Here is an 18,473-nt window from a genome sequence, read left to right as displayed (position 1 = left end):
CACACACTTACTTCAGTAGAGTGTCCTCCCTGCCCTGAGAGTACAGGGGAGGAGGCTCGGCTGGGATGCTGCTATATGTGTATGTTCTGTATCTCAGATGCCGGTTGTGTGTTTTTCTTCCCATGGTGTTTTATGTCATGGGTGGTTACGTGCATGTTACGTGCACGTGTTTAAAATAGGTATTCATTGTGCTTGCATGTATTGTGGCTGCATATATGGTTCGTTTCTTATTTGTGTGAGAGTTGTGGACCACTTTAGAGTGGGGAGGCTGCTTAGCATGTTATGACATTGGTATGACATGTGAGTGTGATGACGTGGAGCTGCCGGGGGGGGCGCGGCCACCTGGCCACCAACGCTGGCACCCCTTTTGACAAATGTGTGTACTAGTTCCTGGCGCCACTGCTTTAGACCATGAGGTAACAGTGCAAATATTATGAAAGTAAACAAGGATTTGGTCCTAATTACCAGAGGGTTCAATGGGGGGTTCATCTGGTGAGGAGGGAGTCTCTTTCTCCAGATCAACCAGTTATCAACAGACAACAGCTAAGACTGTTTGTAGCACACACCAGTCAGTCAGTCAGTCAGTCAGTCAGTCAGTCAGTCAGTCAGTCAGTCAGTCAGTCAGTCAGTCAGTCAGTCAGTCAGTCTGTCTGTCTGTCTGTCTGTCTGTCTGTCTGTCTGTCTGTCTGTCTGTCTGTCTGTCTGTCTGTCTGTCTGTGTGTGTGTGTGTGTGTGTGTGTGTGTGTGTGTGTGTGTGTGTGTGTGTGTGTGTGTGTGTGTGTGTGTGTGTGTGTGTGTGAGAGAGAGAGAATGTTTGATTGCCTTGCTGAATAAGTAGTGAGATGTTGTTTCAATTAACATTTCATTTTTGCATTTACATCGCCATTGAATCCTTAATTAAACTGCGTTGCTCTATGTAGGCTAAGCAGCTATGTTTCTGCATCTCGTGCAGAGGATGCAGAATTCGTCTTCATACGACATTTTCTCGCGGATGAATGAATCACCCGCCTGCACTCACAGAGCCAGCGCACCGGCAGAGCGCGTCTTTACGCATAGCGCGTCAGTGGCTGAGAAACCACGCATGCCATAGCGGTTAAGACGCACTTTAGTATTGAACCGGTCTAAACGAGTCCCCCGCGACATATGCAGCTAATTCTCATCTAAACAACTTTGATAGTTGCAGGACATATTCCTCGAGGGCGCGGACTGCAAAGGCACTCTGCGTTTGATCTGGTTTTCCCAGGGCTTTTGGATTCCGTTTGGAGGGGCTTTCCGAGGTGCTGAAAGATGAATCAGAGCGCAGGGGCAGGAGCGGGTCACACACGGCGGTTCTCCACCGATGAGAAGGTAAGGGGTTGCCTATCATTGCGTCATGTAACACTGGCGTGTTTGTTCTTTGATGCGCTAGAATGCGAGATCACGGCTTGCGGTCTTTTCTTATCTGGGATCAAAGTTTTCGCTCTCCCCGGAACTTACACCAAAATACACCAAAAGAGTTCAATATGTCTTTGAATCTGTAGTGAGAAAGCCACGTGGAAGCAGTCATTTGGATCAGTTTAGTGGCCATGTATGTATATCATGTCTGATCAATTATTGAATTGCAGCACGTGCAAATGTGGTTCCAGTTTGAGGACTATCTCTGTGAGTGTATGGTATGAATGATTCATGGGAGACCGAGGAGAATGCGCCGAAATTGCAGTCTTGCAGTCTCGATTCAGTCTCACTGTCAAACTCTCCCCTTCATTTACTCTATTGTTGCTTTGTTGTTATGGTGTGTGTGTGTGTGTGTGTGTGTGTGTGTGTGTGTGTGTGTGTGTGTGTGTGTGTGTGTGTGTGTGTGTGTGTGTGTGTGTGTGTGTGTGTGTGTGTGTGTGTGTGTGTTTGTGTGTATGAGAGTGTGTGTGCGTGTATGTGTGTGTGTGCTTGTGTTTGTGTGTGTGTCATTTGCAAATGTCCCGAGGCTATTTGCAGGGGTACTGTATCTAAGTAATAGGTCCATCTGCACACTTTTAATATACAATTACATTGACCCTAGTCTTGTGATCTCCTAATGCAATTATCCTATGCCTGGAAACAACTTCATGACGTTGGTCATGACGTTGTCGTGGTCTCCCAACGGGTTTGAGGGACAAATGAAAGTGCATACATAGCTGGAGGCAACTGTGGTGCACCTTTCCATCCCCCCCTACCCCCAGCCACCCCTAAGCTCCGTCACGTGCATCACTCTTTGGACTTCAGTCCATGTCCACAGAAAGCAAAGGTCAATGTTCAGCCATGAATCACCTATTGCATGAATTGTCATCTACTAGGCTGCAGATATAACGGATGTACTATTAACACATCTACTATTAACCAATATGCTATTAACAATGTATAATTGATCGGTAGGATTTATAATCCTGCCTCATTCCTGTTACCCCCGGGTTGAAGTATGTGAGTCTGTTTATCCGAGGTAAAATTGACAGAAAATTGAGTTTAATCTCAAACCACTGAGCCTTTCCTGCTTACGTCATCAACACAGGATTTAAGGCCGAACAAGTGTACTTTCATCTCGAATGCAGTGTCTGTCAAATTAATAGCAGCATCATGTTCGATTTACCTCAGTCTCGGTTTTCTTTGAAGTCTAAAATGGTTCTGCCGTTGATCGATAATGAGGGGAGAGAAAGGGGCATTGGAAGCGACAGTGTGTGTGACGTGATTGAACAAGATGAAACAGCTGCCTTCGGCTGCTCATGACATCAGTGTGTTTTGTAGAGGTGACCTTTGACCTCTACTATGGTTAATCCCTCGACTCTCCTTCTCGACATACAATTGACAGAAGGGTGAAAGTCAAATATGAGTGTGTGCATGCTTGTGTCTGAGTGTGTGCTTGCGTGTCTGTGTGCTTAAATACAAATATATATCACCTGCTGCTTCTCTAACTCAATTTTAAACTGCTCATTTGCTAATTTATGTTGTTACCTTTGTAAAATGTGTTAGAATATCAAAGACTGTAGACTGAGCTCCATTCCCCATCATGCTTATCCACATGCACATTGCTTTTGACCATTTTCTATAAATTACCTCGCTTCTGGGAACCAGCTGCATAATGTTTATATAGTATCCATAGTGGGTAAAGCACACATACAATTTATCCATTGTAATACCTGAGCAGCCAAAAGGGAGTGTTGCAGAAGAGGAAGGTCAACACACTAAGGAGGTATCGACTCATTTGGAAGGATGTGTAATATGACAGCCATCGATCGACTGTGACATAACTTCATACAAGGTTACTGAACGTACTTCACCTTGATAACCATTGATACCTACAGCGTAACGATCGCTCTCCAGACTGAATTCACGGTCGCCACCGCCGCTGCCTCTAGGAGGGTCTGCGGTGTGAGTGATGAGGTGTTTGTTGGTTTGTCCTTGTACCTCTCGGTAGAGTGAAACCCTTTAACCAACATAACCACCTACAGATGCTGTCCTCGGGCCTACCGGGCATTTTTTGTAATGAAATTAAAATAACAAAAACTCCCAACATTCAGACATAAAGCTGAACACGAATGGATTATGTTCCCACTGATGAGATGCTGATCTACTGCCTGTGTTTCCCGGCAGCAGCTTGGGCAGGGTTCTGCATGGAGCTGTGGTTCTGGGGCAGGGGTGGACTTTGAAATGTGGAGTAATTCTTCATTCCTCTTCATCTCTTGTGTAACAGAGAGGATTGGACACAATCAGCATGGTTCTGGACCACTCCCAGTCCAAGTCCTCCCTACACCAACAGGTTTCTCCGCTACAGTTCAATCTATACTGTGGTTTTGCCCTCGTGCTCCGGGGTCCAAACGTCCCCACATTTACCAATTAATTATATTAATGATATAAAATTGCTTTATACAAGTTGAGTTCAAACAGCCATGGCAAACAGAAGAATTAGAGGAGATGATTGTGATTCCTGACAGCTTGCTGTTACCTCTGCTGGGTCCCCAGGCGTATGCGGGGAACAGGGCTTTCAGACATGAAGCTGGGGCGTTGTGACAGGTACGTGGGTCCCTGGAGAATGGGTGTGCACACGGGCCCCTGATGGTTCAGGGGCGGCCACCAAGGTCTATTGTCTTGAAAGTGTTCTGGTGATGAAGGCTTTGTAATGTGCAGAGTAATGCTGTGGGTGATGAGGCATAAGACCCAAGAGTACACACACACACACACACACACACACACACACACACACACACACACACACACACACACACACACACACACACACACACACACACACACACACACACACACTCTCACTCTCACACACACACACACACACACACACACACACACACACACACACACACACACACACACACACACACACACAAACAGATACAGAAGTACACACAGATAAACACATACATTGAAGACACACAAGTAAACACTGATGGACACATGCATTAAAGACACACAAGTACACAATGATGGACACATGCAGTGTCAAGTCAAACCAAAGGAATGACCAAAATAAACCCACAAACCGGAAAGAACCATTGTACAGTCCATGTTGCGCATGGACTATAAAAAGGGCAAGACACAATACCAAAACACGGAAGTACATTGTATGGCAGCTTAAAAGAAGTGTGGTGCTCGTCCTTTCCAAAACATTGGTAATCCCGTGCAACCAAGGCATCTACATACACCAGAGAGGCAGCCGGTAAGAAACCAAGCTCATAAACGAAGACTGTGGACAGTTGAATTGAATGTTTGTGCAAGCAATAGCCCGCTACCATTAGCCACGGGGCCGGTCGGTAATGCTTGGAATCCCAGCTTGGTCGATGTTTGAACTTTCATTGAATAATATGATGCTTGTTTAAATTAAATGGATTGAGTTGTGGTACATGATATGATATTTTTTAAGTAAATATTATATATATTTATATTTAGAACTGTAATATCAAGGTTAAAAAATAACATTAAGAATGATTAACAGTGTGATCATTTATTTTGATACATTTAAGGGAAAAAGGCAATCATTTAAAACAATGTTTATTTTTCTGTTTGCATTTAATTTCACCTTGTAAAACAACCTTTTTCTGGTTTTATGATATAAAGGTTTTTCACCTGGCTAACAACTGAATAACTTGCAACTTAACATCATTTGAGAATTCAATAAAAGAAGACAAAGAGAAAACAATTTGTTTACTGAGAGAAACCCAGTAGGAACTCTGAGTGGATGCACCTGTCTCCATCAAGTGGAGAATGCACAAAAAAGGGAGAGAACTTAACATGCAGTAAAGACACACAACACACTGATGGACACATGCAGTACAGACGCAATGACATTTTATCCAAAGCAGCAAAAGCTTTTACCCAAAGCGACTATAAGTATATTTGTTAGAGGTAAGAGAAACAACAATATATCGCTGCCGGTAAAGATATTCATAGAAACATGTTTTTTTTATTTACAATTGCTCGGTTAACCCGTTCCCCGTATGCAGCACATATAGCTAGGATAAGACGCTACGCAATGCTAAGTACTGTTTTTAAGTGCCAGGACGTAAATCATACAACATGTGCGTACATTAGGTGCCAGGACATACAACATACAATAAGTGCGTAAGAGGGGTGTTTTTAGGAGAGTAAAGGTACGGCCACACCAACCGCGTTGCTCGCGTTAGGGGCGTTGAAAATCGGCATTTTTGCATAGGGAACCATTGGTCTAGGCGCGGTACACGCGTTGAAGCGTTGAAGCGTTGCGTTGGGGGCGTTGGGCTCGGCAGTTGCACGTAATTACGCACGTAAACGCAGTAACGCGCCCAACGCACCAACGCCCGGAGTTCAGAAAATTGAACTTTCAACGCTCCAACGCGTGACGCTTAGCCGCGGTAGCCAATCAGCGTGGAGCTTGACCCGACGTCACTGGCAGAGAGTAGTGAGCTTGCACAGAAGCATACGGCCGACATCTTTCTTTTTTCTTCTGGGTGGAAATAGTAACATAGTTACGCCATTAAATGCGTTTATGGAAACATTTCTAGCGAGAAATATTTTACTTTCATAATGTTCGCTCGGTGAATGTGAAGGATGTTTGGTTTGATAGTTATGACGAAGAGGGAACGCTCCGTTCACTTGCATGGACATGGACTAATCTAGGCGCGTTGACGCGTTGGAAGCGTTGAACCACCACACACTGGTCAAGCGTCAGGTTAGGCGCGGTACTCGCGTTGTCCAACGCGAGTAACGCGGTTGGTGTGGCCGCACCATAAGGGAGGTGTGAGTCTTGAGTCTCTTGTTCAGAGTCTAGGTGAACTCTGAACAAGTAAGTATATGGCGCGTTTCCACTGCAGGGTGCGGAACGTATCGGATCGCAAAGGTGCGGATCGGGTCGCGTTTCCACCGCCAAAAGTGGGCGTGACCCGGACTTTGCCGTACCCGTTCCGGCCTCGTTCTCGGGACTCCTCCGTTGGGGTACCGAAAACGAGACGAGACGCCTGAAAGGGTCCCGGGAAATTCTAGCTACACACCCCCTCCGTTGATTGGTCGACAGAATCATCACTTCCGGGTGACGCGGGGATAAAAACAAACAAACAGTAGCCTCGAGGTATTATTCTTTACAATTAACATGTCGCGTAAAACGCTTGCTTGGGCGAACAAGGAGGTGGAGACGTTCGTCTGCATTCTTGGGGAGAGAGAAGTTGTTTACGATGTTTACGTAGCTGCCGCGGCGATCGACATCCGGCCTACCACAAAGGGTACTGTCGGTGTCACGTTAAAATTGTACCGGGGGCGAAAATTGTACCGGCCTACGTCATCGTTTGTTTACATCCTGACAACCTGCCCGGCAACAGACGACGCGATGCAGAAAACATGTTTCCAAACGACGAAATAACATAATACAGATAGCGGATCGCTATCTGTATTATGATAGATAGCGATAACACTTGTTTTTACTTTATATTTGTATTGTATTTAATTGTTTAATCGAAACAATAAAAAAATTTGCCCGCGAAACGGGCGATCGCGTCAAATGACAAATGTTTTGCCCGCAAAACGGGCGATCGCGTCAAATGACGTAGGAGGGTTCTTGAAACATAATACAGATAACGGATCGCTAGATAACGCTTGTTTTTAATTTATATTTGTATTGTATTGAATTGTTTAATCGAATTTAGCTAGTGAACTGATTGTTTTAAGCAGGTTTCATAGTCTAGAATGTTCAAGAACCTTCCTACGTGATTTGACGCGTCATTTGACGCGATCGCCCGTTTCGCGGGCAAATTGTTTGATTGTTTCGATTAAACAATTAAATACAATACAAATATAAAGTAAAAACAAGTGTTATCGCTATCTATCATAATACAGATAGCGATCCGCTATCTGTATTATGTTATTTCGTCGTTTGGAAACATGTTTTCTGCATCGCGTCGTCTGTTGCAGGGCAGGTTGTCAGGTTGTCAGGATGTAAACAAACGATGACGTAGGCCGGTACAATTTTCGCCCCCGGTACAATTTTAACGTGACAGCGGCAGTGGAAACGCGGCCTCGGAACTGAGCTGGGCTATACCGCCCCCTCCCTACCGCACCTTTGCGATCCGATCAGTTCCGCACCCTGCAGTGGAAACGCGGCAATATGGCACGTTTCCACTGCAGGGTGCGGAACAGATCGGATCGCAAAGGTGCGGATCGGGTCGCGTTTCCACCGCCAAAAGTGGGCGTGACCCGGACTTTGCCACACCGTTCTGGCCTCGTTCTCGGGACTCCTCCGTTGGGGTACCGAAAACGAGACGAGACGCCTGAAAGGGTCCCGGGAAATTCTAGCTACACACCGCCTCCGTTGATTGGTCGACAGAATCGTCACTTCCGGGTGACGCGGGGATAAAAACAAACAAACAGTTGCCTCAAGGTAGGGTTAGGGCATGGAAACGCGGCATATTGCCGGGACGAGGGTGCGGAACGGATCGGATTGCAAAGGTGCGGTAGGGAGGGGGTGGTATAGCCCAGCTCAGTTCCGAGGTCGCTTTTCCACTGCCGACAGTACCCTTGGTGGTAGGACGGATGTTGATCGCCGCGACAGCTACGTAAACATCGTAAACAACGTCTTCCTCCCCAAGAATGCAGACGAACGTCTCCACCTCCTTGTTCGCCCAAGCAAGCTTTTTACGCGACATTTTAATTGTAAAGAATAATACCTCGAGGCTACTGTTTGTTTGTTTTTATCCCCGCGTCACCCGGAAGGGACGATTCTGTCGACCAATCAACTGAGGGGGGGTGTAGCTAGAATTTCACGGGACCCTTTCAGGCGTCTGGTCTCGTTTTGGGTACCGCAACGGAGGAGTCCCGAGAATGGGGCCGGAACGGGTACGGCAAAGTCCGGGTCACGCCCACTTTTGGCGGTGGAAACGCGACCCGACCCGCACCTTTGCGATCCGATCCGTTCCGCACCCTGCAGTGGAAACGCGCCATTGCAATAGAGTCTCTTGTTCAGAGTCCAGATGTGGCGGATCGCCTATAGAGGGCGCTGGGGCGCCGCCCTCCCGCCGACCGGCAATCTTTTCTTTTTTAAATATATTTATATATATTTTTTTTAATAATCTTCTCATTTTGAGAATTAATCTATTTTAATTATATTCGAATAATGCATTTACTTTAGAATATCTTTAGAATCCCCCATAAATAAATCTTCATTCACTTACATGTTCAACGTTTATTTTGGTGAAGTAGATGTCTTCCGTGGGGCGCAGTTCGCTCAGCCCCACATGCCTGAATTATTAGGCAATGGTTCCCCCGTTGCTAGGCAGAATAGTACAGCGTCGTCGAATTGTATTGTACAACCTCCCCCCACCCCTTTCAAGTGTACTGTATATAGTTCTCTGCAAACCTATGGTGGGACCAGGCCTTCATTGTGCATATTGTATATAGTCCTCTGCAAACCTATTCAGTGTACATACTGTGTATAGTTCTCTGCAAACATGGTGGCATCAGGCCTTCAGTGTGCATATTGTACTGCATGTAGTCCTCTGTAAACCTATTCAGTGTACATACTGTATAGTTCTCTGCAAACCTATGGTTGCTTCAGGCCTTCAGTGTTCATATTGTATATAGTCCTTTGCAAACCTATTCAGTGTACATACTGTATAGTCCTCTGCAAACCTATGGTGGCATCCGGCCTTCAGTTTGCATATTGTACTGTATGTAGTCCTCTGCAAACCTATGTTGGTATCATGCCTTAAGTGTGTCTTCAACAACCACACACAAAAGTTTGCACATTTACATGAATTTTGTGGAATTCGTATTTCATGTATTTGTCTAAATGCATACTAATGCAGACTGTAAATATATTTATGAGTGACGTTTACCAACACAATGGCTTGGCCGTAAGTGGCGATTTCTCTAAGACTGCAAGGGAAGCTCAGCTTCCCCTAAAATTTCGAACATTAAATTGTCAAATATGTATTGTTGTGTTAACATTTCATTGACTACAAATTCGTTAAAATACGTTCATGTCGAAGACAAGTTCGATAAGAATCTTATCCAAGACTGACTCGATTTTGTTAACTTCTCATACATTCCCGTAATGTCAATGCATTAGACCGTAGAAGCCGAGCGTCCATTCACTTCAATGAGACTGCATGGAACAGTTTTTTTCATTGCCTCGAAACTCGACGGTCATTGGATAAATGCCCAGATTTGTCCCGCCCCCGGACGCTCAGCGTCTCTGGGGGTGGATGGAGCAGTGGGCTGGCCTGGGCTAGCCTGGACGCTGGGCTTCCGCGTTATGATTGGAGGATCAGTCGAAAGTCTGAATCACTTTTTGATTGACAGCTATTTTGAGATATACACAGTCACTTCACTATCTGAGTTCAGTGACAGTCCCATCGCGGATTTTGCAAGTGAAGTCTCATGACAAACTGCAACACATTTCTTGGTATTTGCTTGGCGAAATTGCTTCCATTAGGGTCACAGACCATTTTCTTGAAAAGGAACGGAGGGCCGAATTGAGGTATAAATAAATTGACAACTATTTTGATGTAGGCCAAAAATTAGCTTCCCCTCTTTAAAAGACCAGCAGCCGCCACTGTAACACACTCACCCATTATCTCTATCTCTTTCTCTCTCACTCACACAGAGAGAGAGAGAGAGGGCCCTATTTTAACGGTCTGAAACGCAAGTGGGAAGCGCAAAGCGCAAGTAGCTTTGTGGGCGGTTCTACGGCGCTATCGCTATTTTACAGGCGGATAAATTACACTTGCGTCGCGGCGCAAGTGTCAAAAGGGTTGGTCTGAAGCAGCCTAGTTACCCGTAGGTGTGGTTTGGGCGTAACGTCCAACAAACCAATGAGAGTGCCAGCTCCCATCCCCTTTAAGAGCCATGAGCGCATTTGAATCGGACGAGTTGATATTTTGACAGCGCGTCTGCAGTCTCCGATGAGACAGATGCACATGAATTTCAAACTGCAAATAGCTCAGTTTATTGCCAAATAATATGGCCTAATTCACACATGGAATAAGGGGTTTTCTTCCACAACTTCAGAAATACTGAGTCCTCAAATAAATTTCGGCAAAGAAAACGTAGGCCTATATGATATGCGGTAACTGTGGTTCTATTTAATGATATACGCAGTACATTATAAACATTGTTTCTTATCAGTATTGTATGCTATCCTAATATGCATGTGTCCCCGCGGTATAAGACATTGCCATTGATTGTATAATGCGTTACGTGTTTAGTTTGCGTGTGTTTAAACAGAGCACACACGCGCGCCCGCATTCATTCATTCTTTTTAACACTCACTCGCGGTAAAACAATGTTTTTCACGATCAAATACTCATCAATCCTAAAAGTTATGGGCATGTAGGCCTACACGATGTCTCTGTCAAGAAAATATGTGTTTACTGTACGGTGTTTGCAGATGCATTGATTTAAAAGTACAACTTATTACCGCTGCATCAGCTGTTCCCAAATAATTGACCAAGAATGTGCGGCTAGGTAGATGGGAGAAGCAAAGTGTATGCGCGAGGTGCACAAGCAATCCGTATGCATCGCATGCGCATGTATGCATGCGCCCTTAAAATAGCATCTGAACAACGCGCCACTGACTTTAAACCAGGTATTTCCTGGTCAGTAGCGCAATGGTATTCAGAAACGGCAAAATACCGTTTGCGCCAGAACACGCCTCCTCCTTCCGCCGAACCGCCCCTTGGGGCGCATGATCAATCCCTAATTTACCGGCGAGTGGCGGTGGCGGGAAAAGAACGCTCTGCGCCAGTTGTAAACTAGCAACGACACATGTGCCAGTGACTAAGTCACTTGCGCCGGATGCAAGATAGGGCCCTTAATGTTGCTGATTTCTACAAAATTAATTAACTTAAAACTTAGTTCCCTGGCCCCATTCGTCTTTGTAAGTAAATGTTCTTTTTTTGCCTTTACTATTTTGTCAGAATGCACCAGAATGCTTCGTTTGTTTGTGAAAATCACAACAAAAAAATCTTGTGGGGGAGGATGCCCCCAGACCCCCCTACAAGGGTTTGGAATGCAATCGTTCAGACCCCCCTCAAATAAATTTTACCAGCCGCCACTGGAGTCCAGGTGAACTCTGAACAAGTGAGTCTTGAGTCTCTTGTACACAGTAGATATAAATCTAAACAGAACATACTAACAGCCATATAGCCTGGGCAGCTTACAGCACTGAGAAGATAAAAATCTGTTGCCCGGTAATATGACAAAGAAATAATAATAATAATTTTCCAAACGAGGACATGGGTATATATCGGTTTCAAATGAACTGAAATGGATGTATTATAACTTAACACATAGCCAGCTAGTGTAGAGAAGTTGTTTCCAGATTATTCCAATAATGTAAGACGCATATCGGAGAAAGTTCTGCTTATGAGCAGACATAATTGCGCTGTCCAGAAATTCCCAATGTTAGATCAAAAGTCCTTCTATCCCTCGTTGATTTAAAGACATTAATCGGTAGGTGTATCACTCTAACTTATTTAACATTAAGATATATTGCCCTGCTTGAGTCTGACTGTATGGTAATCGCGTCGCTATGGACAGTTAATGAGGTGAGGAGGAGCAGGGAAGTGAAAAAAGGATGGAACAAGATATTAAACTACGTTGAGAGAATTACGGAATTAGCGAGAGAAGACACGGATACAGATTCACTTGTCAAATTGAGAAATTGAGTTATTGCTGTTACTCCATTACAATAAATTGAAGCTGCACACAGCCATAGAAAAGCGTATAGCTTTGCTCCCTCGCAACGCTACGCTAGGCTGAAATAGATAAACTAAGCCGCTAACCTCCCTGATTATGCCGAGTGCGTTCAGACTTTCAGAAAGCAAGATCACGGGTCTCGCTTTCTGTGTGTATGTCATGAGTAGACATACACACCTTGCTCCAGGCCTGGGATCAAGAGTTTAGCTTGAGCCATGATGGAGAGGTCTGGATCTCTGGTGCTCAATAGGGAGAGTCTTGTGTAAGTGTTGCCATCTGTCCTACTGTTTGACCAGGGCTATAAGTTACACTACACTTTATAGCGCCCAGAAACGTCAATTAAAAGAAAACATGAACCTGGAATCTGGGTCAACGGATCTGCCTTGCTAGCGAGCTTGGAGGTGGGGATGGGATGTCTGGGAGATTTTGTTAAAGGCATTGCTACTAGGGTTAGCCAGCCCTCTAGGTTTTAAAAAATATTTTCTCTCAGGAAAATTTACCAAATGATTTACTTCTTCTAACTACAAAGGTGTTGACAAGGTAAGGGAGTTTGACTGTAGTCATGCAGCAAATATACAGATATATATATATATATATATATATATATATATATATCTGCCCAATCTGCCCAGATCATGTCTTCTAAATTAAACTGAAAAAAGCTTGACATTTGACCGCCGTGTGACACTGAACATTGTCCCCATTCATCATTTTGTGTCTGCTTGACAGACGTGTCACTTTCAAAGGGTCTGTCACTGTTTCTATTTATACTATCCCATCCCACGGCGTGCATTGGTAGCTGAAAATAGACCATCAAACACAACACACAGACCCCCTGCATCTAAAAATTCCCAATGTCAGGAATATGAGCCGATGTCAACAAGGTTTGGCACGGAAAATATCTTAAACCGATTCCCATTGATTCAGCCTGCCTATTTTAAACTGCTAAAACCTTTTGCACCAGGCACTGCAGGTGCTTCCGCTATAAAGAACATGCTGGCTTGGCCCAGCCATCTCTCAGGTGTGCACTCAGCCAACCTATTGGCTGATGGAAGCAGTTTTTCAATGAAGGTCAAGAAGTATGAATCTTTAATATGGAAGTGGACGTCTGCCTACAATGAGGATCTAATCCTGGTTCTGTATATAAGCTTGATCCCTGGAATAACATGGTGTATCGGTACCAGGTAATATCCTCTAGGTGCGGCAAAAAAGTGATAGCAGGACACCACAGATATTAAAGAAATGTAACCATTTATTTTCTGACAAAAGCATGGCAGGGAGCTTTATGTCTATACTGTTCATCAGCTAGAGATCACAGCCGTATTGCAACAACAGAAGGTTTAACAAGGAAAATGTGTTATCAGTGGCTACTTATCCACTGAGATGCCAAGAGGCCACAGGTTTTTCAGGTTTATAGACTTATGTCGCAGGTGAGTCTAGTAGAGGAGAGACCACCGACCCCACCCTAATGTCAACTCCTTTTCGTTTCTTTGATTTCACCCACCAAAAATTGTGGACTTTTTCCAAAACACTCTCCCAATGTGCCTGCTAGTCTCACGTCACTGTGTGGACGTGCAAAGTGTCGTTTTCAGAACATTATGACACATAATTGTGATATGAGCCAGACATCTGTGGGGAGCCGATTGCTCTTCGGAAGCAAGATGAGAGGAACATTTTTGGTGTTTCAGCGGGCTGGACAGCACTTGATGTTGGTGAAGACGGTATGGACAGGAAATATTTGACGCGACAACTGTGTTTTAACATTTATTTGGCATCGTTTGCATACGGGCTGAATAATATCTAATCCCCGAACTACCAAAACTCTGAGAACAAGAGTCATCTCACCAGCGCTAGCAGGTTGTTTTCATCAGACTGAACAACCCCCTTCACCGGAGTATTACTGTCTCTTTAAGGTCTCGTTCTCGTTTTATCTCCCTCCCGAACAGATGCCCACTCCTTCTCTCTCGCATTATTGATTAAGTTAAGCTCCGCACTAGGCCACCTCCACCTACGCAGTTTCAATAGACACCATCCAATCCAGGATCTTCAAACCATGGGCGCTGCGTCATTTGTCCTTCCCAGCCCCTTCCTTGGAGACCACCACCACCATCCCCTGGAACGCCATATCTGTTATCTCTCTCTGAGCCTAACCCCTGCTGTGTGTGGCCAGGCATATTGTAATCCCAGTTCCTTGACATTGTCTCTCTGCGACTTATCATTAGAGGGGTCTTAGCTGAAGTCAACGTGGTGGTGGGGGGGTGGGGGGGATAGGGGATAGGGGACAGGGGATAGGGTATCGACATTTAAGCCCCAAATGACTTCTAAAGGTGGCGCTTTCTGCTTGTGACAAAGCTGCTTCTCATTATGACGTCATCTCCCCAAACACTGAGCTTCACACGGGGGTGTGTGCATGCGTTCGTTTATGTGTGAGTTTGGGAATGTGTGTGTCGGAGTGGGGTGGGGTAGGGTGGGGGGTTTTGAAACCCCCACTCGCGCAGATGCCCCCACGCAGGGGCATCTGCGTGAGTCTAAGGGCCCAATGGGGGTCCCCCGGGCGTAGTCATTTCAATGCCTTGACTACCTTGGCTCAGGGGCTGTGGTGAAGCGTCATTTCACATCCTGATGTCCATCCCTAGCTCCTCCACCTGGGCTTTGTTTACCGTCTCCTCCTCAACCTCTTCTGCTTCCCCTCGCCGTCCAAGAGCTGAAGAACATCTTGAGGATGTGTTCACTGATTCATGATTCATGGACCAAAGCAGGCGTTCTGTAGAGACACACAGGCACGCACATCCATCCACTCCACAAACACACACACACACACACACACACACACACACACACACACACAGTTTTTTTTTTACAGTAAACTGTGTGTGTGTGTACAGTACATTATAAAATCTCGCTACAGGTAGACATTGGGTGATTTAACACAGCTGTTAAGCTCTTGTGGAATGCAAATGTCGTGGAAAGACTCTCTAAAGTTGGAACAACCCAGTACAGTCCAGTCGATACTGTGCATTTGCTGAATTGCTTACTTGCTTACTTGACTTGATATGTGTATGGCCAGCTCAAAAGATGTTCTTCCCCGTCACGACTCTTGGGTTGTCACCATCAGTGTGATGACACAGAGTGGCCACTAGAGGGCAACCTGGCATTGGACATAAGCTGCTTGTTTAATCATCGCTATAGATTTCTTGGTCATAGTCATGTCAACCGTGGCTTTTGTTTTTAGTTTTCTTTTTGCCTTTAATTTGGAAATAATTTGTCATGCAGTCAACATCGAAGTAACTAACATTATTTTTGATAGGGTTAGGCAAAAGAGGAATAAACCAATTATTACAAAATTATACCTGTAAACGATGCATATCCTAAAAAGTTGTCTGATTTATTAAACATTGTTTAATGATACATTTATCTACGTGCTGTTGGGATAGGACCAACATCCCCCACATAGACCTAACGCTGAAGTCAACATGTGATTATAGAATATGGCATGTTTTAGCACCCGACATGACAAGATGGAGCATGCCGTTCCTCACAATAACCCAATCAACTGCTTACAACCGGAACCCATCAAAGAGAGACCTGAAGAGAAACCTTTACAGAGCATCAGAACGCCGTGCCTCTGCCCTTCTGTAGGAGAGCACAAAGCCAACGCTCCAGAGGAGCCTTCGGAATCAGAAAACTTGGAAGTCTGAAAGGACACAGTTACTATTTGCTCTTCTGAATAAAGCCTTTTTGAAGCTTGCACGTATACGCACACACACACACGCGCACACACGCACACACACACACACACACACACACACACACACACACACACTGTTATCAAGCAGTCCCATACCTCAGGCCCACATCCCCTGATTTCCCTATGGGAATGGTTAACGAACTGTGTGGCTACTTAAATAAAACAGATTTCATGACAGTCTCACACACACGCACACACACACACACACACACACACACACACACACACACACACACACACACACACACACACACACACACACACACACATACGTACACACACACTGTTGGTCAGCAGGAAGAGGTGAGGCACTTTGACACCTGAGCCAGGAGGATCAGAGCATCGATCCAGCAACTCTCCAGAGACATCAGAGAGTGGGAGGGAGGGAGAGAGCGAGAGAGAGAGAGAGAGAGAGAGAGAGAGAGAGAGAGAGAGAGAGAGAGAGAGAGAGAGAGAGAGAGAGAGAGAGAGAGAGAGAGAGATAAATGAAGGAACAGGAAATGAGTGAGGTGGACATTTTTGGGAGGGAGACAGAAATGGAGGGAGAAGGTAGAGAGAGTCAAAGAGAGCGAGGATTGAGGGAGGAGAGCAGAGAGAGGTAGGGAGAGGAAAGACTATAAAGGCAGGAGAGGAGCAGAGAGAGAAAGGGGAGATTGAGATGGAGGAATAATTCTGTACATGGAGATACAATGAATGGTGCCGTGCACTAGGGTCTTTTCCAAGGCGGTGTGTGTGCTTGCGTTTGAAGCCACGGCGCTTGCTTTAGAAACCACGGTGGGTTGAAGGTTTTCCTCAATAGAGCAGGACATGCCTGGATAAGCCAAGGTCCTCCTCGGGCCCCTAAGTAAGGCTCTCAGAGGACCTGGGAACAGTAGCCATCATTATTGTTGCTCCCTCCTCTTCTGTGTAGAGTCAGACGACGAATGGCCAGGGACAGAACTGGAGGGCACGAGGCTGTTCAATTATGCTAATCATTTAGACCTTGACAATAAAGCTATCCTGATTATTATTCATTGCATGGTTTATGTGGCTGCTTTCAGCAAAACATCATCTTAAGACATGCTCTGGTATTTTAGAAGAAGTGTTATTCTTAATACCTGCTATAATACATAAAAGCGAACATCCCTACAGCATGAACATTGTATAAGCGGGACACACCGTGTTTTACTCAGAAATAGTTGATTCATTTTGAACAGGACTAGCATTGATCATAAAGTATATATATAAATAGTCGTTGTGCTGGAACCTTTAATACCTCAGCTCAACTCTCTCCTGATTACACATGCATGCACACCACCAACAGGTCCTCATCACATGCAGAGAAAGTAAACAGAAAAAATATATAGAAAATATTTGATTCGCATGCATTCATTTGGAATGAGTAAAAACATAAATTAGGCATACAGTACCAACACCACCCAAGGGCTTTCCAGCACTTTGCCAAAAGATAAATATTGATAGATGTCCGTCCAAGACCACTGGGGGAAAACCTGTATGCCTCTTTTCCAGCGGAACGACAAGAGTTTCCCCACCAGTAACTTTCCCCTCTGGTGGTGCTCGACAGATTGGTGTGTTCTTGGCATGTTCTTTTTTCTGTTTACTGGTCTCCTCAGACATGTCTGCTCATGCAGGTTTATACGTTAAGTCTTATATCGTATGAACATGTGCCCTAAGATGCAGGCATCTCAATCTCAAATACATGGAACCGTTTCAATATTACACACAGACCTCAGGAGAAATATGAGAAGCTCAGCCAAGATATGCTAGCCTGTATGCTACCAAACAAGGCATCCTACCTGTGAGGGTTGGGGAAAATATCATTTTTGGCAGTAATTGCTCTTCATAAAAGCTGATTGATTAGCAACATTCTTCCTGAAATCAATGGCTTGTCTTGTGCCTGATCAACATTTGACAAGAACATTATTTTACAGATGACACCCTCAGTGGTGTAAGAAATTGAATAATGACGAAGATCGTCCCAAAGTCAGATCTCTGAGTATGCTGTGCTGTGGCAGTTTTCAAGCGCTCTGGCCTGCTGCCGGGTAACCGCACTGCATCCTGGGAATTTGGTCCCTGGCTTGGTGCGATCAAAGACTGGTTTGCCACCTTACCCCTGGAGGTATGAGCTGGTGATGGTCAATCTGCCAAGCATGGACCACCTCAGGCAGGGTCGTCTAGTGTGGTTCGGTTATTTGACACCATGCCCTGAGGTTCTGGGTTTAAAGCCCAATATTTGCGATCTACCCTGCAGGCATCCTTGAGCAAGAGTCCCTAACATGACCTGACTGATCCTTAAACTCAGCTATGTAATACATGTACTGTTGGGTAAATGGCTGTGGATTAAATGTAACATAGAGAATGTATTCTGATTTCCAACTGTTCCTCATTCAAGTCTTCAGTCCTCGAGGTTAAGGGAACCTCAGCCTAGTGATGCTAGATCAGAAGCGTCTAGAGCAGGGGTGCCCAACCTTTTTTGACCCAAGATCTACTTTTCAAGTAGCCAACCTCCTGAGATCTACCAGCAAACCTACCTTCAAGCGGG

The 18,473-nt window shown here is 45.1% G+C and overlaps 1 protein-coding gene across 1 annotated transcript in view; it reads left to right on the top strand.

The window, feature by feature from the left end:
- Positions 1-1,236: 1,236 nt before the first annotated feature.
- Positions 1,237-18,473, top strand: part of LOC130369788 (inactive dipeptidyl peptidase 10-like) — a 138,348-nt gene continuing 121,111 nt past the window's right edge. Inside the window, exon 1 of the mRNA XM_056575348.1 lies at positions 1,237-1,347. Within this exon, the coding sequence (XP_056431323.1) occupies positions 1,288-1,347 (60 nt within the window). The 5' untranslated portion in view covers positions 1,237-1,287. The remainder of the gene's footprint in view (positions 1,348-18,473) is intronic.

The sequence above is a fragment of the Gadus chalcogrammus genome, chromosome 17 (genome assembly GCF_026213295.1).
Source record: "Gadus chalcogrammus isolate NIFS_2021 chromosome 17, NIFS_Gcha_1.0, whole genome shotgun sequence".
Taxonomy (NCBI): Eukaryota; Metazoa; Chordata; class Actinopteri; order Gadiformes; family Gadidae; genus Gadus; species Gadus chalcogrammus.
The sequence above is the reverse complement of the archived record's forward strand: the minus strand, read 5'-3'. Positions and strand labels throughout refer to the sequence as shown.